The 24527-nt window shown below is 39.4% G+C and overlaps 1 protein-coding gene across 1 annotated transcript in view; it reads left to right on the forward strand.

Annotated features, from left to right (window-relative positions):
* slc12a2 (solute carrier family 12 member 2) overlaps positions 1-24075 on the forward strand; it is a 55784-nt gene extending 31709 nt beyond the window's left edge. The window contains exons 14-27 of the mRNA XM_036594567.1: positions 127-282; positions 3652-3751; positions 7086-7197; positions 10107-10247; positions 10396-10502; positions 11386-11465; positions 11966-12088; positions 13848-13895; positions 14609-14731; positions 15650-15761; positions 18785-18871; positions 19863-19998; positions 20467-20534; positions 22234-24075. Coding sequence (XP_036450460.1) covers positions 127-282; positions 3652-3751; positions 7086-7197; positions 10107-10247; positions 10396-10502; positions 11386-11465; positions 11966-12088; positions 13848-13895; positions 14609-14731; positions 15650-15761; positions 18785-18871; positions 19863-19998; positions 20467-20534; positions 22234-22369 — 1529 coding nt within the window. The 3' untranslated portion in view covers positions 22370-24075. The remainder of the gene's footprint in view (positions 1-126; positions 283-3651; positions 3752-7085; positions 7198-10106; positions 10248-10395; positions 10503-11385; positions 11466-11965; positions 12089-13847; positions 13896-14608; positions 14732-15649; positions 15762-18784; positions 18872-19862; positions 19999-20466; positions 20535-22233) is intronic.
* Positions 24076-24527: the final 452 nt, after the last annotated feature.

Below are 24527 nucleotides of genomic sequence, written 5' to 3' on the forward strand. Positions count from 1 at the left end.
CAGATGACAGTATATAGATCCTGTAGCAGATTCCTGGTCATTCAGAAGATTTGGTTAGTATTAGTAATTTAGGGCCTGTATGCATTGTTCAGTCTCTGAATGTTGATGACTGCATGTGTTGGGCAGGATGGAGGCCCAGCTTCAAGTACTACAACATGTGGGTGTCTCTTGCCGGAGCAGTGCTGTGTTGTGTGGTCATGTTCATTATCAACTGGTGGGCGGCCCTACTGACCAACGTCATCGTCTTGTCTCTCTACATTTATGTCAGCTACAAGAAGCCTGGTAAGATTAACTTCAGCCCTGTTTTGTAATCAATCAGTGTATAAGGTGTTACCTGTAGGCAGTATGAAATTTGCTGTTCGCTTGTTAATTATTTCTGCAATACTGGTTTTGCTTTTGTGAGAATAGAAACACCCACAGAGAGACCAGTCTTAGACATTCTTGGGGTGTTTAGATGAAGGAACCCATTTACATTATCCATATGTTTGTTTTCAGTTGCCAGAGCCAGCTTCTGTTCTTTTAATTCATTCGCAGTTTTGAAGCTCCAGCCACACAACTTTTCAAAAACCTCATCCTATTTCCATTTTGCAAAGGTTGTGTTTTTAGCAGTATAGTTCATTTGCATCCCTTTTCAGACGCTATATCTGTTTTCCCCATAAACATAGATTTTTTATTTTCGCCTGGTCCTATTTAACATCTTTCAAGATTAAAACCACCAAACTTGCTGTGGTCATGAGTTTAAAGTACTGTTCTGTTTTTCATGTATTTATCTTTACATTAGCTCTTTTTCAACTCTTCTTTTCATCCAAAAGGCTTGAATTCATTTCATAGGTTTCTTTTCCTACACTTTACATGCTAGAACCACTGAAGTAAATCTGCATAATAAGGTTTTAATAAGTTAATAAGAATCATCAAACAAAGATTCAACTGTTGATCCAAAATGCATTGTTCATTCCTTTTTCATATTACTTCCTGAATTTTGTGGCTAGGGACATCATACATAAAAAGATTTAATTGTTGACCCAAAGCACTTTTATTTTTTTTGTGCTGATATTGTTATTCCTTAAATCTATAAGCCAAATCCTTTAAAACATGGTATAAAGATTCACCAACCTTAGAAACGTTTGAATTTTCAAGCTAGAGCTTGAAAGTAAAAATATTCATTGTGTTCTAGCTGAATTCCATTACAATACTCATCTGCAGTATGTAATTTTAATCTTTTTTTTCCCTCCAATCCCTCCATCCTGCCTTCACTTGAATTTTAGAGGTATATCACACATATTTGGTGGAAAGATTGATCCTAAATATTGCAAATTCGTATTACAGTCAGTGTGTAGTATAAAAACAGGTATTCTGTTCCGTATTGTTCAGTTCTATGGCCTGTGCAGTATCACCCTCTATGCACCTCAGAACGTCAGCAGTACAATTATTGCATATCCCTGTGGAATGATTATCCCTATCCATTTTCTCAGCCTTAATCACTATTTCATTCACGTTGCTTCTTGCTGCTGAATTGGGTCAGTTTTGAGACTTATGCATAATGAAGATGGGACAAGCACAAGATGCCAAGCTCTTGTCTTTTCTGACTTTGTGTCAGTGGCGCATGCTTATCAAGATGGACATTATACACTGGATTTTGTCTTGTTATTGATACTTCTAGCTCTTTTTTTCTGCTGATGCATGGATGTGGCCTTGTGTTATGAAAGAGTGGGGATTTGCATCTCAGTGCAGCGCCACTTTACTTTCTCACACGCACTTGCGCACACACACTGCAGTGTTGGTGTTCTATTTTTGGTTGGAGTTGCAGTCAAGGCTTCCATGGAGAACATTTCCTTAAATAACAAGCCTTAAAAATGAATGTTTTTTTGTTTTTTGGAGTATCTAGACAGGCAGATGGGCTTTATCTATCTATTAGATATTTTTCATTTAAATTTTTTTTGGACCCCAGTCCATTCCTTAAACTGTATTTAGTAAATTGCGAATCATGAGTAGCTCAATTTGAATGAATGAATAGGGCTGTCAAATGATTAAAATAGCTAGAAAGGCAGAATTGGTGGATGAACTTTAAGTTAGCCTGAAAAAGCCAGCTAATTACGTTATCCAGGGTGGTTGCTAAGGTGTTTATAGGTGGTCGCCATTGTGTCCTAGGTTGTTGCTAAAGTGTTGCTAGGTGGCTGCTATGCTATTAAATACACTGGTACTTTAAATCCACTGTTTCCTTAAGTTCACTGCTACCTTAAATCCTAGGTATCCATAGTTACGTTAAATCCAGTGGTATCTTAAATCCACTGCTACATCAAATCTCCTACTACCCGCATCCACTGCCACCTTAAATCCACTGGTGCCTTAAATTCATTGCTACACTAAATCTCCTGCTACCTCAAATCTCCTGCTTCCTTAAATCCACCGGTACCTTGAATACACTTGTAACTTAAATGCACTGGTATTTTAAATACCTTGGTAATTGAAATCCACTGATACCTAAAACCCTCAAATGCCTTAAATCCAATATTAGTATACTGTACCTTAGTATACTGTACCTTAGTATACTGCTACCTCAAACCCACTAATACCTTAAATTTACTGCTACCTTAAATACACTGCTACCTTAAATTCACTAATACCTTAAGTTTTGAGGGGAACTAAAAGCTTTTCACTTTGCTGTTGCTTTTGTTGCTATGCTGCTTGTTGATTTAACCAAAATTCTGACATGAGCTCTGTCGTGTAGTCTTCCTAAACAAAATTACCAGTGGTAACTTTACTGGCGTCAGTGATGTGTTTTGCTTGTAAGTGATACTTTAGACTTGTACTTCAGTGATAAGCAAATACATGGCATGACAGTAGCTAGAAACAACATATCAAAAGAGCCATCAATAAAACTAAAAAGATCATTTTTTTTTAAATGAGGGGCTACAGTCACAGAGTGAGTCATAGCAACAGTGCGCAAGCAGCTGGGTCAAACTAGGAAAATGTGTGAACAAAATGATTGCATTAACCATTTATTGCATTAAAAGGGGTATTATTATTGAGACGGCCCTAATAGTAATCTTTTATCTCATTTTATGTGACTGCTCTTTAGACACGACACAACACAACCCACAAATGTAAATCTTAAGCTACATTGAACTGAGATGAATACTTTTCTGCTGCCACTTCAAAAGGCAAGTTGTGACGCCATTTGTAGTGTTTCACCTAAGTGTTTCTATGGTAATGGTACAGTCTAAGCTGTCTCTAATGTTAAATATGTCTGAGTCGTGCCTGTGCTTTCAGTGGAGCTGGGCTCTGCCATTGTGCAGAGTAATGGTGGAGGAAAAGGAGCTAAATACGTGTGCAGGACATGAGGTTTGCAGACAGCCTGGACCACATGCTGCGCTAGTCTGAGGGTCTGCAGCCCTCTGGGTCGCCGGCATGCTGGGGCCACAGATGCCGAGAACACCCATGCGGCGTTTGTGTACACACGTGTGGATTCCATGCGTGTGTGTGTGTGTGTGTGTGTGTGTGTGTGTATGTATGTGTGGTCTTAGTCAGTGTAAAGGTCATTTATATAAATGAACTCGTATACACACTGCCAAGTAAATGTTACTATGGGTTACTAGGGCACAGGTGTCTTGGTTACTAAATTGTTTTAAATTAAATATGCTCTGTTTGCAGATGTGAACTGGGGTTCATCCACCCAGGCGCTGACCTACCAGCAGGCCCTGACACACAGCCTGCAGCTCTGTGGAGTCGCAGACCATGTGAAAACTTTCAGGTAGAAAGATGCTGATTGTCTCCATTTAATCTTGTCTTTATTTTGTTTTTTGTTAAACTTTGTCATCATCTCCATTATCATTAATGCTTAGCGTCAGACTCAGTGTAGATTTTTCGTATAATTGTGCATCTGTGACATGTTTTCTTTAGTTTTGAGATTTGAAAATAGAGACATGCTTTAAAAGATATTGTATGAGGTAGCTCAGATTTATGTTTTGTGTATATCTCATTTTATAAGCTGTTTTCCACAAGGTCAAGTCACTGTGTAATATCTTTAATGTTTTTCTGACCAAACAAGTAAATATAATATATAATTGGATTTCTATGGAATCAAGACAAGCACAAAAGATATCGCGTCAGCTTTGAGTGGCTTCCAGTGCTTTATTTGGTCTGAAAATCTACTCGTGCAGCACATTTTTTTTTTTTTGCATTTAATGCGGTTTACTACAAAATAAAGAGCAAACCATTTTAGGATTTATGTCATACTCAAAAATTTGACTCTGCAAGTATAGGCTGCAGATATTTTGTCTAGCATGACATCCCCATGAGAGTGTTACATAAGAGAGACCACCTGGGACAGTGAGGCATACTGCATCTTTCAAACTCAATTCAGTGTTCTTACCTGTTCTTGAGTGCCCCAAAGAACGGGAGATAGTCTAACAGACTTTTTTGTAGACAAAGATAAAGCCCCATCTTGGACAAAAAAAAGGATTTTCGATGCAGAATTCCTTTAGAAGTGTAAAGTAGCCCAAGGCTAGACTTGTCCAAATCCAATTCCTGGCCCTATATATATTTATAAAGACACCCAGTAAATGGACAAAAGTATTGGGACACACCTTTTAATCATTGAATTCAGGTGTTTTATTCAGTCTCATTGCCATAAGTGTGTAAAATCAAGTACCTAGGCATGCAGTCTGCCTTTAAAAACATTTGTGAGTGAATGGGTCGATCTATTAAGCTCACTGAATTCAAGCATGGTACTGTAATAAGATGCCACCATTGCAACAAGTCAGTTTGCAAAATTCCTTCCATCCACGAATCTATGATCAACTGTGAGGTGGTATTATCGAAAAGTGGAAGTGAAACTGTGTGCCGGGAACTTCATGGCATGTGTTTCCATGGCTGAGCAGCTGCATGCAAGCCTTACATCACCAAGCACAATTCCAAGCGTCAGATGGAGTGGTGTAAAGCATGCCGCCACTGGAGCAGTGGAACTGTATTCTGTGGAGTGATGAATCGCATTTCTCTATCTGGCAGTCTGATGCTTGAGTCTGGGTTTGGCGAATGCCAGGAGAACATTACCTGCCTGACTGCATTGTGCCAAGTTTGGTGGAGGAGGGATAATGCTATGGGGTCGTTTTTCAGGGGTTGGCCTAGGCCCCTTATTTCGAGTGAAAGGAAATCTTAATGCTTCAGCAGACCAAGACGTTTTGGACAATTCAATGCTTCCAACTTTGTGGGAACAGTTTGGGGAAGAACATTTTCTGTTCCAGCATTTCTGAGCCCCAGTGCACAAAGCAAGGTCCAAAAAGGCATGACTGGGTAAGTTTGGTGTGGAAGAACTTGACTGGCCCGCACAGAACCCTGACCCAACCCAATTGAACACCTTTGGGATGAACTAGAACAAAGATTGTGAGCCAGGCCCTCTCGTCTAAAATCAGTGTCTCAGCTCACAAATGCTCTTCTGGATGAATGCAAACATTTCCACAGACACTCTCCAAAATCTTGTAGAAAGCTTCCCAGAAGAATGGAAGCTGTTATAGCTGCAAAGAGGGGACCAACTCCATATTAATGCCTATGGATTTAGAGTAGGAGGTCATAAAAGCTCCTGTAGGTGTTCCAATATTTTTGTCTGTATAGTGTGTGTGTGTATATATATGTATATGTGTGTGTGTATGTATGTATGTATGTATGTGTGTGTATATATATATATATATATATATATATATATATATATATACACCCTCTTTCTGTTGTCTTGAGTAGGCAATAGTGCTGTTAGTCATACTGAATGAACAGTACCAGAGTTGGAATCTTTAATCCTTACAATGCTGAGCATTGATCACAGTACTCACTGACTGTGCTTAGATGTATTGGATAACATATAAAATCTGAGCTGCCTTGTGTAAGCTGACATTAAACCTCAAATCGGACTCCTTCACTGCCAGAGTTGGCCGCATCTGCCAAGTGTAGGTTCTAAACAGTGTGCAGTGTGAACAAGAATGTAAGAAAGTCATTGATGCACATTTTCACTTACCTCAATAGTTGGTGTTTTAACATGAAGGTGTAAAGAGGCCGATGTGGAAAAATAACAGCTCAAGCACATTATACTTGATTATTTTAGAGTAGTGGGATATTAATGCAGAGTGACTGTAATCTCATTAACCCCAGGCAAATGTGCAACTTGCAGGAACTGTAGGAGTTGAAATGGAGGAAACTATAACCAGAATGTGGCCTCTTAGAGTTCCCATGGCAAAAAGCCCATGGGGGATTAGGGAGTGTCTGATTAATACCTTGATAATCAAACGAGTTACTACCATTGCCTGGCCGTAATCCCTTTTTCTTATCATATTTGCTTTGAAGTACCTTAATCTGAACTTCTCGTGTTCTATTCCTGACCAAAGAGGTGATCTGTCAAGCTCATGTGAGGGTAGAACTGTCTAATTGCACACCATGGAGGCTGTTAGTTGCAATACATGTAGTTTTAACCTTTAATGTGTTTTTTTACAGGGTTCCTGCAGATCCTTAAAAGTCTCATGAAGGCTTGCAATGGATTTATTCTTATGATTAGCTGTATTAAATTTAGGGATGTCTGATCCTGGCCTATTTTCATGGATCAGATATTGGCTAAAGAAAGCCCGATCCACTTAGTCCGTTTTTGTTTTTGCATTCTGTTTACTCTGATGTTGTAGAGATGCCATAAACAGACATTATGCACAACTGCGAGGCACAACAAAACATGTAACAAATGCTCGAAATGTCTATAGTGTTGAACTGTTTTAAAGTGGAAATTTAAAACTTCTAATATCTGCAGCACCAGTATTTCCACTGTGTTTCAACTAACCACATTTCGTGTAAACATGAGCATGTGAAATGTTAGTGCATGGCTGTTACACACTGGTCTGTTTTCTGCCAGTGACATTCTACCAAAGCTGTATACTAAATAATGCTCTCACAATGTTTTGGTGAATATCCATCTTAAAAACATTTGGTGAATGAGGCCCATTACTTTGATAAGGTACAAAAGGTACATCTTGATTATGCAGAGTAGAATAAAATCTCCTAATGACCTCTCACACATAGGTTCAGGTCACCTATTTGCTTTTTTTTTACAGGCCGCAGTGTTTGGTGATGACGGGGGCACCTAACTCTCGCCCAGCTCTCCTTAATCTTGTCCATGCCTTTACTAAGAATGTTGGCTTGATGGTCTGCGGCCATGTGCGCATTGTAAGTTCTTGACCACACTCCACAGACACCAAATCTATTCAGTACATAACACTTACCTGAACTACCAAGACTGTTGTTTCAGCTGCCACTTTAAAGATTTGTTTTAGGGCCCCCAGATGGTGCAGCTGGCTGAAAGTTGTCTATTGCAGGGACTTTAGTTTGGTTCCCAATGTTGCCACAGCCATCCATGGCCTCCTGGAGTTCTAAGTCTGAGCTTACGTGGAAGTCCAAGAGAGAACAGCTAGAACTACTTTTTGATTGGGAAACCTAGCTTAGTTTCTTTCTCCTGTCAGTTTGCAGTGTCACTGCCCAATTGACCTATACATTCTCAGCTCAGAAATCTTCTTTTGTAGTAACTGTCATGTTGAACAAGCTTTACAGAGTGCTGGCAAAACCCCATTACACTTAATGAGAAATTATAACAATATTTAATTAGAGCCACTGGTTAAACTGGTCAAAATGCTATGTAATTTGTAGCTTTTCCAAAAAAAAAAAAAATCATATTCTGACAACGTACCTTGCACATGCATATAGAATGAATATTATTTGGGGGAAAAAATGACTTACTTTAGGTATTTTGACAAAAACTGAATTGCACACTACAGTTTCACATTAGGTTGAATGTGATTTTATTTATTTATTTTTTATTTTTGGCCAGTATTTAGTAAAGCTTGTCCAACCTCACAACAGTTGCTACAAAAGAAGTGGGAGTTGTGTACAGCATTGGGAGATTATTGCTTTCCCCAAAGCATTCAGCTACCCTTTTGATGTTTTGACACTGTGTGAACAGCAGTTTGAAAAGATGGGATGGCTGGCTTCACATGTCTCATAAGAAGCATGTGCTTGCCTTCACTCTCCCAGAAAGGGGTGAGGGTCTTCACTCAAACAGTGTTGATGGAAAAAGGTGATATAATTTGACAAGTGACACCTAAACTTAACATTTATGTCATCCTTAATATAATTGAAATAAACAGAAATGCAAATTTCTTATGTGGAAAAAGTAAGTACACTTTTGTGTCAAACTAAAATCAAGCGCACCAGATTAGGTGCTAATGATTAGAACACCGTTAGATAATATCTGTTAATATCTGTTAGATAATACCTGTTTTGTTTACACCTCAGATATCTGGTCAGGTTTGCTTTTTGTTATTGGAGTTTGGGCATCATCGTACCTAGATCAAAAGAGCTCTCTGAGGCCTTGAAAAAGAAGATTGTGGACACTGAGTCTGGGACTGGGTTTGTGAAATGTTTCCAAAATATTAAAAATCGATCCTTCCACTGTCTAGAAGATCATGATCAAGTGAAAAAGATTTAAAACCATTGCCAAAACGTCCAGGCCAGTCTTTAAGAACCCCACAATTCCATCACAGTATCTGTGAGTAGCTCTTGCCACTGTGGGTGTCAAAGTGCATGCATCTGCCAACAGAATGCGACTGCACAGATTCAACCTACATGGGAGGTACATTGGGAGGAAGCATTTGCTGTCTAAAAAGAACGTCAGGGCAAGACAGAATTTTGCTAGTCAATATCTAGGCAAGGACTAGGACTTCTGGAACAGTGTGCTGTGCACAGGCGAGTTATGGATGAATTGTTTGGCCACAGTATCAGAAACCATGTTTGGTGAAAACCAAAGACTGCATTTAATCAGAAGAACCAACTGTAAAGCATGATGATGAAAATGTTATGTTTTGGGGCTGCTTTGCTGCCTCAGGGCTTGGCCAACTTACAGTCATAGAATCAACTATAAATTCTCTTACACACCAGAAAGTGCTTTAGTGTGTGAGAATGTGAGGCGATCTGCCAAAACAGTGAAGCTGAAACAGTGGTCCTTACAACAGGATAAAGATCCCAAATATACAAGTAAATCCACCAATGAATGGCTCAAAAGGAAGAAATGGAGGGTTGGAAAAGACCTAGTTAAAGCCCAGATCCGAATCCCATTAAAATGCTGTGGGGGGGATTTGAAACAGGCTGTACGTGCAAGAAGCCCCTCAAGCACTGAACAGTTGAAATACTTCTTCATTACGTATTGGGCAACTACTAGATGCCAGAAACTGGTAGACAGTTATAGGAAATGCCTACATTATATATTTTTTTTCTTTCAGAAGGGCCAGTACCAGTTACTGAAGCCAGAGGTGTGCTTACTTTTTTAACAGAAAAAAAGTTGATTTTTAAATAAATTATTGCAAAGTCAGTTTTTTTGTTTTTCGTTCTATTACATAACATTTATCTATAAATACTGTTTAGCTGATGATCAGATACTGATATGCCCACGTGTGTCAACAAATCCAAACATTTCATGGGCTGTACTTACTTTTTACTTACTTACTTGCCTGTATAAAGCTATGTAAATTTGAACTGTTTAGCACAGTAGCTTCTTGTTTTCTAGATTATTAGCACATTGAAGTAGCTCTACCTGGAGCAATAAAGTTTCCAGTCCATTATGCCAGTTTTGGGGATGACAGTGATGTAATAGTTTTTAATGTGAAAAGCACTTTACAGCGGCTCCCCTGCCAGGCTCTGCACACCACAGTAATCAAAAGCACATTGTCTGGATCCAAGTTCCATCAAGTCCCCACAACTGGACCCGAAGGAGCACAGTAACCTTCCACTGGCTTTCACCACATATTCCATTACTAAACCAAAAACTGGAGAAACTGACCATTTTCCTGGCGTGCAGTGGTTCTCTTTCCCAGACCTTTATTGTTGGCAATCAAGACACTATGATCAGACATCATAAATGCACTTTTGCGGATATGAAATTTGAACTTATTTCATATCCGCACTTTTGCGGATATAAAATATTTATGCTTTGGTGATTAATACTAAAGGACTTGTGCATGAATTGTTCAGCTGCAAAGAACATTGCTCTGTCATTTTAATGAACCTTTTCCTGTTCTTGGCATCAGAGCTCTCGTAGGCCAAACTTTAAGGAGCTAAACAGTGACTTGGTGCGCTACCAGCGCTGGCTTCTCAACAACAACTCCAAAGCTTTTTACACACCTGTAGTCGCCGAGGACCTCCGCCAGGGCACTCAGTACCTTCTGCAGGTGGGTGTGTTTTATTTTCAGTACTTCTTCATATTTTTGGGTTAATTAATTTATAAAGCATATTTTTATAACTGTGATTTAGGTAAGCATATCTGTTTTGGCACCATTATGTGTAGGCTCTGGGCTAACATGACTTTCTGTCTGTTAGGCTGCTGGCCTTGGAAGACTGAAGCCCAACACACTGGTTCTTGGCTTCAAAAATGACTGGAGCAACGGAGATATGAAAGATACAGAAATCTACATAAATATGATACAGTGAGTAAGGATCCCTCCTTAGCATGTCAAACACCAGCAGTTTCAAGGGCAAATAGAAATAAAATGTAACAGTGATGTACAACAATGAAATTCTTTGGCTAAAAAAAACTTCAGGACATGCTAGGTTGAAAACCTTTTTGATTCTGTTGAAACAGTGTTTTGCATTTTGTGCGTTTTTAAATGTTTCCAAACCTGTAGTGGAAACGTTCATGGGTGTTGCACCACTTGTCCATACTTGAGCAATTATTACAAATCACTAATGTCCCTCATAATAACCATGTAATAGTTCCACATGACCGACATTTTCATTGTTGATTTGCTGCCACTTTGTTCGAGCTGGTTGAACGCGTCTGCACCGACTGGAACTGGACAGTGAAGGAAAAATGCAGCATTTTCATAATAGTCTAGATCATGATGACCAGATAATAGTCACAATAATACATAAGTCATTGTTCTATGATACATATCAGAGAGAAAGAGATCTACTTACTCCACTTGCTCATCTAATAATGATCCTTGTGCTTTAATAATTAATTATCTTGGCTTTTGCATAATGACACTGCAAATAAGTACCATACTGCTTAAGGAGTGCACAGTGCCTAGCAAGATTTCTTGTAGACCATAGTTTTCTTTCATGTATATGTTTTACAATGCTGTAGGCCCCTCTTTGAGCCATGTGCACATTCTGTCCCCTCCATCACTGTAACATGTGCTCAAGCTTGTTTGTTTGTGTGTTTTAGCCTAAGTATTTACAGTAATCGTTTGGACCTGGTGGAAAAGCACCGCTCTAATGTAAACATGTCACGGATCAATCCGGTTGATGTCCGACATCCTCCCGTGAGACTCTAACTTTTGTTTATTTGTGTGTGTTTGTATGTTTTAGTGATGCCTTTGACTTCCAGTATGGCGCTGTCATTCTCAGACTGAGAGAAGGGCTTGATATTTCCCACATTCAAGGCCAAGGTACAGTGCAAGACCTACCATGTGTTGTAATATTGCTGCCATTGTTGCCAGTTAGATGTTTACCTTGTAAACCTGCGAGGTTGCCTGCTCTAAAAATGAATGACTCTTTCAAGCTGAAGGATCATTGTTTGTTGTACCTTCTCAGCACTATAAACGTGTTATTTGCTTGTCTATTTTTATTAAAGCTAATCCCTAAATTGTCCATTGAGTGTGCTCTTAAAGCACAGGGCACACCTTGTGCTCAAAAAAACGACAGTTTGTAAACGGAGTGCGCCATTCTGGCCTGAAGTAGGAATTAAGAAATTAAGGCTTTGACTTTAAAGGAACAGGAGTTCTATGTTTAGGCAAAATAAATTGTCCTTGTAATTGAGTTGCTTTCCCTAAACAGGAAACTCTACTTATGCTAAATTCCATTTGAAATTGCCTTGATCTCAGTGTTTTGCACAGGAATGAACACACAACCTGGCACATAACTCTATATAATTCTTGTGTCCCCAAAGATGATACTTCAGCCATGAAGGATGTTGTGGTGTCTATCGACATGAGCAAAGACTCGGACGGCGACTCATCCAAGCTTTCATCCAAGGCAACAAGTGTTCAGAACAGTCCAGCTGTCCAGAAAGGTTAGCACTTTCTTTTTGTTTTAATGAAGCTCAATGAGATCTGTGATGTTTTATTGTCCATTGACCGTTATATTGAAGTTCTTTTTTCAATACAAGACTAAGAAACTTGCACTCTAAGAATTCCCTAGGCTCTTAACAGGCTCAGATGGAAGAGAAAAGAAAGGAAAAGCTGTCTGTTGAGTGGATTTCATCTCCTTTTTCCCCATAAGCTCTTTCTTGAGTTCTATGAATGCTACGTTTCAGTATATCTTAAAGTGCTCACACAGGAAGTGTTGTGACATGCTCCTGTGATCTTGATCATCCCATTGGGGCCTTATGCTCCAATCAGTACCACACTTCACGTTTGTCTCACACACACACACACACACACACACACACACACACACACACACACACACACACACACACCCCCAGATGTCCTTGCTTGTGCTTATGAAGGTTCCCAAGATGTCTACCCCCACAGCTGGGTGACAAACAAACATGGACATTATTCCCACAAACGGGAAACAGTTACGCTGGGAACAGGGCAGAACCAGAGTGTTTACATGACACTTGACAATTCTTGGTGTCCAGTAAGCTGAGAGACTTTTCTTCCACAACTACATGGAGTTGGACAGGGGGCAGTCTCACAAGCCAGACCTCTGCCTGTCTGCAGAGAGTCTGGTGCTTTTCACCATGAAATGTGGCCAAGATGCACCTACCTTGTCAAAAAGAGGCCCAACCAGACTTTTTGTCCAAGTAATTTCGGGCTACTTTTTTGGTCCATTCACCTTGAAATTTACATGCAATGTGAAGGGCAACAGGCATTTTCAATTATCTCCAAAAATGGAGAAGAAAAAAAATGGAGATACAAGGTTTTCTTCCAACAGCAGCTGAATGCAACGATAAAGTCCTGCTAGCTGTAGCCAGCTTTGTGTGCCAAAATTTTAATGGTCATATCATAGCCTCAGAGGCTGCATGGAGCATCTGGAAATGGAGCGTTTGAGACTGCACATGATGACCTTGTGTGAGCCAGTCCTCACAAGCTCCCAAGTGACCATTTCAAAGAATGCCATCAGAAACTTTGTTTGATTGGCTGACTTGGGTGCAGGGTCCAGTCTAACATATGATTAACAGATACTAACAAATTGCACACCTAACCTGCTCCAGGGCAGGGCGAGTTCGAGATTTCCGATCATGAACAGCTCTTGGACCAATCAGGGTGAGCCACTAAATACGGACTGACCCCTGTGCTCCAAGTCCTGGTTAGGAGCATATTTATATGATGGACCTAGAGCATAATGATGATATCTGAAAAAAAGATGCCATCGTATTAAAAGACCTATTTGACTCTGAATTATGGTTAAGGAATTGGAATGATGTCTGTCAGATGGACTCCCAAATATGCCTGAATTCCTTTATCCTTGGAGGTTTATGGAAGAGGATGCCATGTTTGTTTTCTTATGGTCTGATTTTGTCCATCTGTCTGTTTTGACTGCTCACCTTCTGGTTGTATGGGTGAGTTTTTTTTGAGCAGTGTATGTTGTTTTGAAATAAAGGATCATGTTTCCCTAAGAGACTTGATGCGATTGGTATTGAGCATGCGTGTTTTTCCCCCCACAGAGAACAGTTTGTTTCATTTGGAGCCATTTCTAATTCAATGTTAACAGAACAGACTTCTCATTGTACCTCACTGTTGACGCATGTGTTTCCCATCACGACAGCAGCGAGCATTAACCCTCCTCTGTTTTCTCCCCTCTCCTTTCTGAATTTCATCCAGATGATGAGGACGACGGCAAAGCCCCTACACAGCCCCTGTTGAAAAAAGGCAGGCAGTCCATCTTGTGTTTTGCGCTCTCTCTCTCTCTCTCTCTCTCTCTCTCTCTCTCTCTCTCTCTCTCTCTCTCTCTCTCACTCTCTCGGTATTCCCTCTAAACTTAACTGACTGTCATCTAAAAATAACTATTCTCTTTCTTCAGTTTTCATGTTGTTTTTTTTTTTTTCTGCTGGCTTCCTTCTAAACCTCTCCTCATGGCTTCCTGTGGCCTCAAGCCTACCTGTGTGGTACTGTGTGCTCCATCATAACTGGGGAATCTGTCTTCTTCACTCTAGTTATGTGTGTGCGTGTGTATGGGTGTTTGTGTGCTCTGATAACGTGCCTCTCTTTCTCCTGTTTCTCTCCTGGACTCCTCCTTCTGCTGCATCTAGTGGATAAAATGCTCTGCAGTAGTATTGTATCTAATGTGATGTGGTGCCAATTGTAATGGTTGCTAAATAGAACTATATGCGTTAATTTGGTGGGATGTATCTTCCTCTTTTTTCCCTTGGCTTACATTCAGAGGGCTTTTCGGGGATCTCATAGTTCTGTGACTCTGGATAAAGATAAAACTTCAAGATAAAACCTTTGAATTGTCCTCTGTGCTGTTTGATATGCACCACCCTGCAATCAGACTTAAATATGGCAAAGTAGCTTTTTTGTGCCATTCTTCCTCACTGAAGTGCTTTCCTGAAGTATGTGTGTGCGGCTGTGTGTGTTCTTAGATAAAAGCAGTCCAACTATGCCGCTGAATGTGGCCGATCAGAAGCTGTTGGAGGCCAGTCAGCAGTTTCAGAAGAAGCAAGGCAAAGGCACAGTGGATGTCTGGTGGTTGTTCGATGATGGCGGTATGTTGCGACTTCCTAAATGTTTCTTCCATCAAGCAGTTTGTTAACATTAGCTACATTTCCCTTGACTTTCTGTGCAAATTACTAGGGATAATATGAAAAAGTGTGCAGTGTTCGCAATTCTTATTCCTTCAAACTGACTTTTAGCAACAAAAATGTGTAACATGATGTCATTTCCTGCAATAAACTGTTGGCATGTAAGGTTTGGTTTATCAGTAATAGCTGTGTTTGACAGGTTTCCATTTTCCTTTTTATTTATTTTTTTTTTTACTATCGGGACCATTACGAGAGAGATCACATTTCTCTGCCATATAGAGCTGTTGGAGCAATTTCTATTTAGAGAGTCTGTAGCCTTTGCTGGACATCTCTGAAATGTGGCAGCATATTAAAGCATTCTCATCTTCTCCTCAGTCCAGCTATTTGTCACTGCCATGCTGTTTGTTTTTGCTGTTAGAGACATGTAAGGGAAAACAGTCACATTAAGTTAATGGATAATTTATGGAAATACATTATTTTCTCCCTTCCCTCCTCTCCACCCCCCAACCACACCCCCCACCCACCACAAAAAAGAGTCTCCAGTGTACATTTTCGCAGTATTTCAGTTATCACCAAACATTATTTAACATTTTGTACAATATTACAATCAATTTCCATTTCTATGACCTTTATCCACAAACCTTTTGAAGGCTTTTTCACAAGCAGTCGTTTGGATGGAAACATAGCTACACTCTGTCATTGGGACTTTTCCATGTGCGCAAGTTGCTCTATTGTTTGTTTGTTTGTTTGTTTGTTTGTTTGTTTGTTTGTTTTTCCTCCCAGCGGTAAGAGCCTCAGCTTTACGTATGTTGAGCAAAAACAGCTTTAAAATTTTTGTTGTTTTTTGCAGGCGTTTGAGCTTTGCTTTTGTGCTTGAGACAGGCCTGACTCTGCTCATCCCATATTTAATCGCCAACAAGAAAAAGTGGAAAGACTGCAAGATCCGCGTCTTCATTGGGGGCAAGATCAACAGGATCGACCATGACCGCAGAGCGTTAGTATCTTATTTTGCTTTGGAAGTAGGGCTGTCACAATCATGAAATTTTAACTGATTAATAATGGTCATATAAGAAGTTGCAATTAACAATTTAATTGCCTTTTTATGTTCATTTTATGTATCTAGTAAACTGGCCACTTTGGCTTATTAGCAATCTTGCTTCATAGCTATGTTTACTTATTAGCTAACACTAGCAGTGCTGTCAAAATGATACACCGCAGTATTGGGTGAACACACATCCTCTCACACAAATGTTTGTTACACAGAATCATGTGTAGTTGAGCAAAGCTTTTTTTTCCTTAAGAGTGAAAATATAAGCTAAAAAAACTCATTCTGCTAGCATGCGTGCTGAACACAGTAGAATTTTTGTTGCGATTTCAAATAATTGCGATGAGGTGATTATGCAATAATTGTGACAGATCTATTTGGAAGGGTCTTTCAGCAAATTAAATTAAAAAGAGAAGCAATTAATAATTCAGCCCTGAGATATTAATCATACTTGATTTTAATTTTCCTTGTCAGCTTCACTGATAATGTAGCTGACGAACTGTTATCTGTAACAACTGGCAAATGTACAAAATTCAGAAGTAGCCTAAGTAGAAGAACCAGTTCAGCATCATGCAGGCTGCTAGGGGTGGGAAAAGAATGTAATGCAGTATTATATTGCAATATTTTTGAGTTTAACAATACTATTGATATATGGCAAAAGTACTGATATTGTATTACTGTATTATTTAGATGACCAAATTGCATTTGTCTTAATAAAAAATTTACATGAGATGAGCAAGCTGTAACCTTTGTCAAATGGAATAAATCACATTGTATTGCAATATGTCATCACAATACATAGCATTTCAAAATTCTTTAAATATCACAGTGAAATTGTATCGTGGCTCAAGTATAGTAATGGTATTGTACCATGAGATTCCCACCTATACAAACTGCAGTCACACTTTTGCCTTAAACAGTGTTGGATTGTTAGGTAATGTCTAATAGACTTACTTATGTTTCTGACACTTTGACATACTGTTATCAAAATTCAGACTTCATGATGGCTACTAGGGATGTGCATGGGTACGTGAGTACTCGGTTCACTGGAGGTCCCAGTATTCGAATACTAAAATCACTATTCAGGTACTTGTTCTGTTTTAGCACAGGGCGACAGAGAAAATACACAGACAACAATAACACGCTGTATTTGTTTCAACTAGACTGTAAAATATTATGATTTTCCTTATATTTGTGAGTAAGTACGTATATTACACTTTGCCACCCCTGAAAGAAGAGTGCATGAAGCTCAGCACGTTACCAGGGATGCATTGTTAAGGACGAGGCACAGCTTTTGCTAACTAAGCTAACTACTCTAGCTAATGTTAGCGAGGTCTAGAAACAATGGAAATATATTTCTCTGACAAACGTGTGTACATCATCCACTGAGGAGAAAATGCCTTGTGTAAGATGATCCGACATCAGTGTTGTACCAGTTAGCTGTAGATTTAGGTTGCTCTGTTACTCATCCAGCACAAAACTACTGGTGTTCCTTGGCCTGTATTATTATTATTATTATTATTATTATTATTATTTTATTATTATTATTTTTTAATAATAATAATAATAATAAAACCTGTTTTCAAATATTTTTACCTGCACCTGTTTAAATTTTTATGCTACATACCAGCGCAGTCACCTAAAAGAGCAAGCCTCTAGCGCTACATCACTTTTGGCCACAGTGCTTTTATTTATTTAATTTTGGTTCCCCTTGGAGTTTACTGGATATCCTTTCATTACTCTTGCGGATACTTGTATATCAGAATTAGTTGGAATGCACATCCCTAATAGCTGCTGCTACTACTGTTTTACTGTTTTGTCCATTTTTATATATAACAGTATGGCATACAGTGTCAGAATCCACATAAGCAAATCTGAAAGGTCTAAAGCTGTCTCGTTGACTGCAGAGAGGACGAACCAGGACTTGTCACTGGCTTTCAGAAATGCTGCTTAGTCAGGGCAGGGCCACACGCCTCCAGCATGAAGCCTGTGCTGTGAGGCCTATTAGAATGCCATGTTTCTTTTTACATAAAACGCTTTATGCATGCTGTCCCTGTATTGTTTCTCTCTCTCTCTCTCTCTCTCTCTCTCTCTCTCTCTCTCTCTCTCTCATATTCTCTGCGTATTTCAGAGAGTGCTCTGAACCCACGTGGCGGTATTGTCCAACACAAATGTTTCCCATTGTCCTTTGCAGCTGCCTGCTGCTCCTTTGTTTGCTAAATTTAGCAGTGTGCCAGCACTCGGTCCTTTCATAGCGCACTGGAGGTAGTGTGGAAGTCGCTGGGTTTCAGTGAACCCCACACAGTATATAAAACCATGCTTGGCTGCCTCAGTGTGTTTAAGGTTACTGCAAGTTGTTAAAAGGATGGTCACATGCAGCTGACTTTATTCATTTCTTCAAAGAAGTTGAATGATGACAATAATTAGAATAATGAGAAAATACTAACTGGTGCCAGTGCATGAGAAAGTACTGTAGGGCATTTTATTTTACCCATAATAGTCAAATCCCATCTTGCTGAGCATGACTCAGTTTTTGTCATGTTGTGGATTCAGAACAATTTATTTGTCAAATGAATCATTTTTTACTCCATTGAAGACGTGAGGGTTCCTTTGAGACTTATATTAAATAACAAAACCTGTAGTTTTGCTCAGAGCTTCAAAATTGCTCCTGTATCCAGCTGTTGCTGATGTTTTTTTTTTGTTTTTTTTTCTTTGAAGTTGTTTCCTTTGAAGACAAGTCCTAAGGAAATTACTATTCAGAGAGCAGCCTTGCGACTGTTATCTCCCAAATCCACAGATAATTTTAACAGTCCATATGTTTCTGCCATGTCAGTTCTTTCGAAGCTCACACTATTTCTGTAGCTTTACAGAGGCACCAGAGTGGCTTTGAATGCCAGTCTTGAATGCATTCCATATCAGAATGGCTTTAGAGGTCTTCGGTAACCCCCTTTGTTCTTTTGTTCTCTCCTCAGAATGGCCACATTGCTCAGCAAGTTCAGGATAGATTTCTCCGACATTACCGTACTGGGAGACATCAACACAAAACCCAAGTCTGAGAGGTAGGATGAGAGTTACACATTCCTTTTATCTCACCAGCCCTCATGTGAGCTGTAATGCCATTTGTGATTTCACACAAACATCTCTATAATTGTGCGGTTCCCCTGAGTCAACCACCAAATGGCTATACATTGCAGTGGCAACAGCAGTGCTTTATGAATTATTAATTTTTTGCCATTGGTCGGTCTCTGTTCTGATGTTGTGCATCTAGAGCAGCTGTGGTGGTTTTTAATTTTAAGTAAATATTTAAAATTATAGATCACATCATGCCTCGATTGCAATCTGTGTACATATTTTTTAATTTACTGCAAACATAACCTCCAATTACAAAGGGCAGTGTGCTGAATGGCTGGAGCTGTTCTGTGGGTGAGCCTTTCTAATTGGTTTTTCAATAAGGCCAGAAAAATTTCTCATAATAGTTTTGCCATTTTGTCCAAAATGATGTGGTCATCTAATCAAACACATGCATTGGCATAACAAATATACAAGGTTAATAGCTGGCTCATTGAGTATGGAGAGGATGACCTGACCTAGGACTTTTATGCATGGCTTACAGAAATGCTGCTTAGCCAGGGCAGCTACACACGCCCGCAACATTATTGCCAAGTCTGCCATTGTGTGCAAGACAAGAATGTCTATACAAGTTAATTTAGTAAAAACGTCCATGTTGTTTCATGTCTTCATGACCCAGCAGTATTATTATCATTCCTGTGCTAGAAATATTAATTTTTAATAACAGTAGTTTTCTTTTTCATTTTTAATATGATCATTATTAGTAGTAATTATTAGTAGTAATTATTATTATTATTAATTACACACACATATATATATATATATATATATTCCTTTCTTTACCTTTTCTCCTTGTCATCCTTTCTTCTTTTTCTTGCCTTAGCTAACAAGCTCGTGATAAGGAACACCATCATTACTAGTGGTGTTGTAATGTAATAATGGAGAAAAAAGTGTTTTAGAAAAATTTGTGTGTCTATTCAGTTTGGCAGCATTTGCCAAGATGATTGAGCCCTATAAGCTGCGAGAGGACGACATGGATCAGGAGGCAGCGGAAAAGCTGAAGGCTGACGAGCCCTGGAGGATCACTGACAATGAGCTGGAGCTCTATAAGGCCAAGGTGAGCACCAGCCCTCCCCCTCCACACAAACCACCCAGGCCCAGTAGCTTCTATTACTCTCTGATTCTCAGACTAAGACCTCCAGGTTCTTTTTAGATTAAAGACACACTCCATATTATAGAGAATAGGTAATGGACTTCCATTGTCATAAGTGTGGTGCCAACAGACTGTGTTTCATTAACTATAGTTTGTTTTGTCATCTGAGAGCCGTATCAGCTTCCACAGCTGGACGGAGCTCTTTTGAAATATGAGCAGAATTACAATTGCCCTCATTAAATGACATGAAACTGAATTGTACCCAGTGTAGTTGGGGGAGTTGGAGTAAGTGGAGCTAGTTTTTGCTTCAGAAAAGATGGCTGGAAAAATTAGGGCTGTCTGCATTCAACAACAGATGGAGTCATCTTGAAACCGGACACGAGTATTTCATTCTAGCCCACATATGTGTTTGTCTGTGTGTTTATTTTACAGAGTAATCGTCAAATCAGACTGAACGAGCTGCTGAAGGAGCACTCAAGCACAGCAAACCTTATTGTCATGTAAGTGGATTTGACCCGGATTAAATGGTTTCATCAACAAGTGTGTGTGTGTGTGTGTGTTTGTGTGTGCGCGCCTATCATCTACCTTTTGTGTATGGGTGTGTGCGTGTGTATGCGTGTGTGTGTAACGGGAGAGTCTTATTTCTATCAGTAAGGTCTGTAAGTGAATAAGCAGTGCTGCAGTGAAATCTGAGACAGCAGTCCGTGTCTTCAGTCCAAACACAACACACTCTGGGCTTTTACCTGGAATTGCTACGTTTTTACCATGCTTTTAATTTTGTGATTTGTGTTGTGTCAGAAATTCTTAAATTCTGTTCAACTGAATGACTAATTCTTAAACAGGCCTGTCTGTCAACAATCAGTCCACACAAATCAAGGAGACTTGCTACCTCTTGTTCAGTGCCTGTGTGTCTGCTTTCATTTATTAATGACAGAAAGGCCCTAGTTTTCCTACATCATTTTTAAAAGGTTAAAATTAATGAGAACATCCTGGAAACTTGCTCTGGTCTCCTTGCAGGTGTCAGGAGATATTTCTCACTATTCCTGCTGGCTCATCCTGTGACTCATCCTGTGTGGCTAACTTTAAATGCTATTGAACAGTAGGCTGTGCTGCAAAATTCATTCCCATTCTTCTAGGAGTCAGATGGCCTTCATGCTCATTGTTTAATATAAAAATATATTCATCCTGCAGATTAATGCATGAATTAACTAAAATGGCAATGTACATTTTTTTCTCTCTCTCTCTCTCTCTGCGTGTGCGTGTGTGCGTGGCCAGAGAGCAGGTATTATATGAGTGGTGGATCATGGCAGTGACACTGATGTGTGTTGTGCTGGTACGAGTGGATCAGGCACAGCAGTGCTGCTGGAGTTTTAAACACTCACTGTCCACTCTGTTAGACATACCTACCTTGTTGGTCTACCTTGTAGATAAAAAGTCAGAGACAGTAGCTCATCAGTTGCTGCACCGTTTGTGTTAACTGCTGGTTAGTGCTGAGAATCATCCACCACTCAAATAATTCCATGCTCTGCATTGAAGAACAGGATAAAAGGGGGCTAACACATTTTCATAATCAGTTATTTGGGAAGCAAAAACCTGCACATATTTTTTTTCTGGCAGTAATGTTTAATTTAGCCAACTAAAATGCAAGAATTAGTCTTCCTTAAAAAAAAAATAAAATAAAACACCTACCTTTTCTTTTTTTAAAAGGCTTAAATCAAGGACACGGCAATAGATTTCCAGCATTTCACCTGAAAACTGTTTTTGAAAAGTGCTGAAACACTGAAGGAACAAGATATGCGGCTTTTCTGTTTTTCTCCTCTAGTCATGACTCAAAAATAAATTAAAAAGCTTCTGTGTGGTAACAGCATGTAATGAAATATGATATGGATCACACACTGACCATGCAGTCATCAGCAGTGTTAGAGATGAAGATCTAAAGCAGCTCATCACACGGAATAACCATGTGCGCAGTGTCAGCGTTCAAATAAATGTTTATCAGTCCACATTAAAACACTGAAAAAAAAGTAAGAAATCTCAGTGACTTAAAGCTCTTCAGTCTGTTTTTCGTGTGGACAAAAGGTTAAAGCCCAGTGAAAACTAGAAACATCAGAGCTAGTCTGTGTGCTGATTCTATCTGCTCAACTAAATCCTTCATACGTTAATACTGTTCCTTGTTGTTTTTTTTTCTCTGTCCAATAGGAGTATGCCACTGGCAAGAAAGGGTGCAGTGTCCAGCGCCCTGTACATGTCCTGGTTGGACACACTTTCCAAGGACCTTCCACCTATTCTGTTGGTTCGTGGTAACCACCAGAGCGTCCTCACGTTCTACTCTTAAGCGAATTGATGATCACCGACCCCCCCCCCCGTGAAGCACACTTTGCCGATATACCGACACTAAACACAAATGTGCACACACAAACACATGAAGGTAGATCACCTGTGACTGTAAGGATAATAATGATGGTGATGGTCAAGAGGAAGATAGAGAGACTAGGAGCACCTTCTCCTGAGAAGCTTCTGGTTTCTGTAGCTCAGTTGTGAGTGTACAGGTTATGTTTCCAGAACGTTCCGGACAATAGAGGACAAGACAAGAACGTGTTCAATAATTTATTGGTCACTGTTTTCTTTGGACCACAGGCATCTGAGCATGAAGTACACATTGTTCTGATTACAATTATCATTATTATAATTGTCACGATTAAAATGTGGATCTATTTTTTTTTTCCTTCTTTTTTTGCTCTTCGAAGCAGCAATAATCACCCTGTTTTCCTTTTTCCTCACTTGGGAGAAAACCATGCAGAATGCTTTGCAACACCTTTTATAGCCTTATAGATGTGCCTTCCAGTTCAATCAAATTAAATGAAACTTTGCCATGATTGATGCTCAAATATCTGTAGATGTATTAGACTATTTTTAAATTGGGTTTTAAATGTGCTAAAGATATTAAGGATTTTTATGCGAGTGGACTGGTGGTGTTTGCGAAGGTTTCCACTTCTTAGCATAAAAAACTTTTTTTTTTCCCCTTTTCTTTTCCAATGAGGTTTAATTTTCCCCGGTCATCTTTTGACCTTTTTCTTTTCTTTTTTTTCCAGATTTCAGTCTTCCTTTAAACTGTGAAGGGTTTTTAGTGTTCCTAGTACAGTACCCTCCACTAATCTTAGATGTTCTGGTCATCAAAGTTAGAGGGTGTATTCAGTTGTACAGAGCTGAAGGTCAGTCTGAACAGAATGCTGTATAACTTTGGTCACTTGAGTGCAGATAAACAGCCAATGGCTTTAAGATGTGCTGCCAGGTTCTTGTCTAAAAGAAGGTGTCTCAGAAGAGTGGCACGTCAAAGCTGCTATGAAACGACGGCTACACAAAGAACAATCAACCAAATATGGCGTAACCTCTTGAATTTACGTTATTCCACAAACCTGCAGGTCTTGCTACAGAGGATGACTTTGCCTTAAAAGCAGAAGAAATGATTGTTGACTTTTAACTACTTCTTTATAAGCCATACTGGCTGGTTGGTTGATTAGCGGATAAGCGCGGACATAAAAATAGAATGTAATGTCAGTTGTAGTGTTTTTTTTAGTAAGTTAATTGTTTTTATTTCATTTCTAAACACTCCTCTATTATAGTACTAGATTGCCTTTTTTTTTTTTGGAAGCAGTCCGATTGTAGCTACAAAGAAAACCATGTCATCAGCGTCATCAAGACTTGGACCACAACCAACTTTTCCGTCTTTGTTATAGTGTTGGACTGTTACAGAGTAGCTTATTATTTTCCTCCATGTTTGCATGTTAAATTTAGGAGCTTCCCTGTCTCGTGCAGTGTAATCCTAAAGGCCTGTTCAGGTATTGCAGCTGTAGTTAAAGGCCATGGCACAGATTACAGGATGTCTGGAAGTGTTGATTAAAGCCAGTACTAAGAATGTTTTTCCACATGTCAGTGGTCCTGTTGAATGAGATGCATTATATACCTCTATGCAGGTGAACTGAGATGAGTGCTCCTCATTTCCCACTTGTTTAATTGATGGAAATAAAAGAAAGTCGCTCATCCAAAACTCAGGATTGGATCTCTCCCGTCTGCAATGCTTCTTTCCCAGTCCTAGCTGAACATTGCCGACGATTGCCGTTTAGAGGTCTGGTCAACAGCAGGGTTTTACGAGGTTGAGTTGAATGACATTGACAAGGTTAATGTGAGATGATTCCATTTCTCGTGTCATATTTGAAATTGAACGAATTGACAAATTGCCTTATGGATGAAATTCTATGATGAACTGGTTTAGTAACGCACACAATTTTGCCTCCTTTCCACACTCGCTGTACTGTTCACCATAATGTGACATTGCTTTAATGAAAGGTTGTTTGAATGTAACACTGACTGAACACCGGCAAGAGGCAGACCTCCGTTTCACATTTAAGCAGTTGTTTTTTTTCTTTTTTTCATCTACAGCTGCCCAAACGCAAGCTTAATACTGTGACGTGTTGTCAGGCTGTGTAGTAATC

The sequence above is a fragment of the Colossoma macropomum genome, unplaced genomic scaffold (genome assembly GCF_904425465.1).
Source record: "Colossoma macropomum unplaced genomic scaffold, Colossoma_macropomum, whole genome shotgun sequence".
In the NCBI taxonomy this organism is placed as follows: Eukaryota; Metazoa; Chordata; class Actinopteri; order Characiformes; family Serrasalmidae; genus Colossoma; species Colossoma macropomum.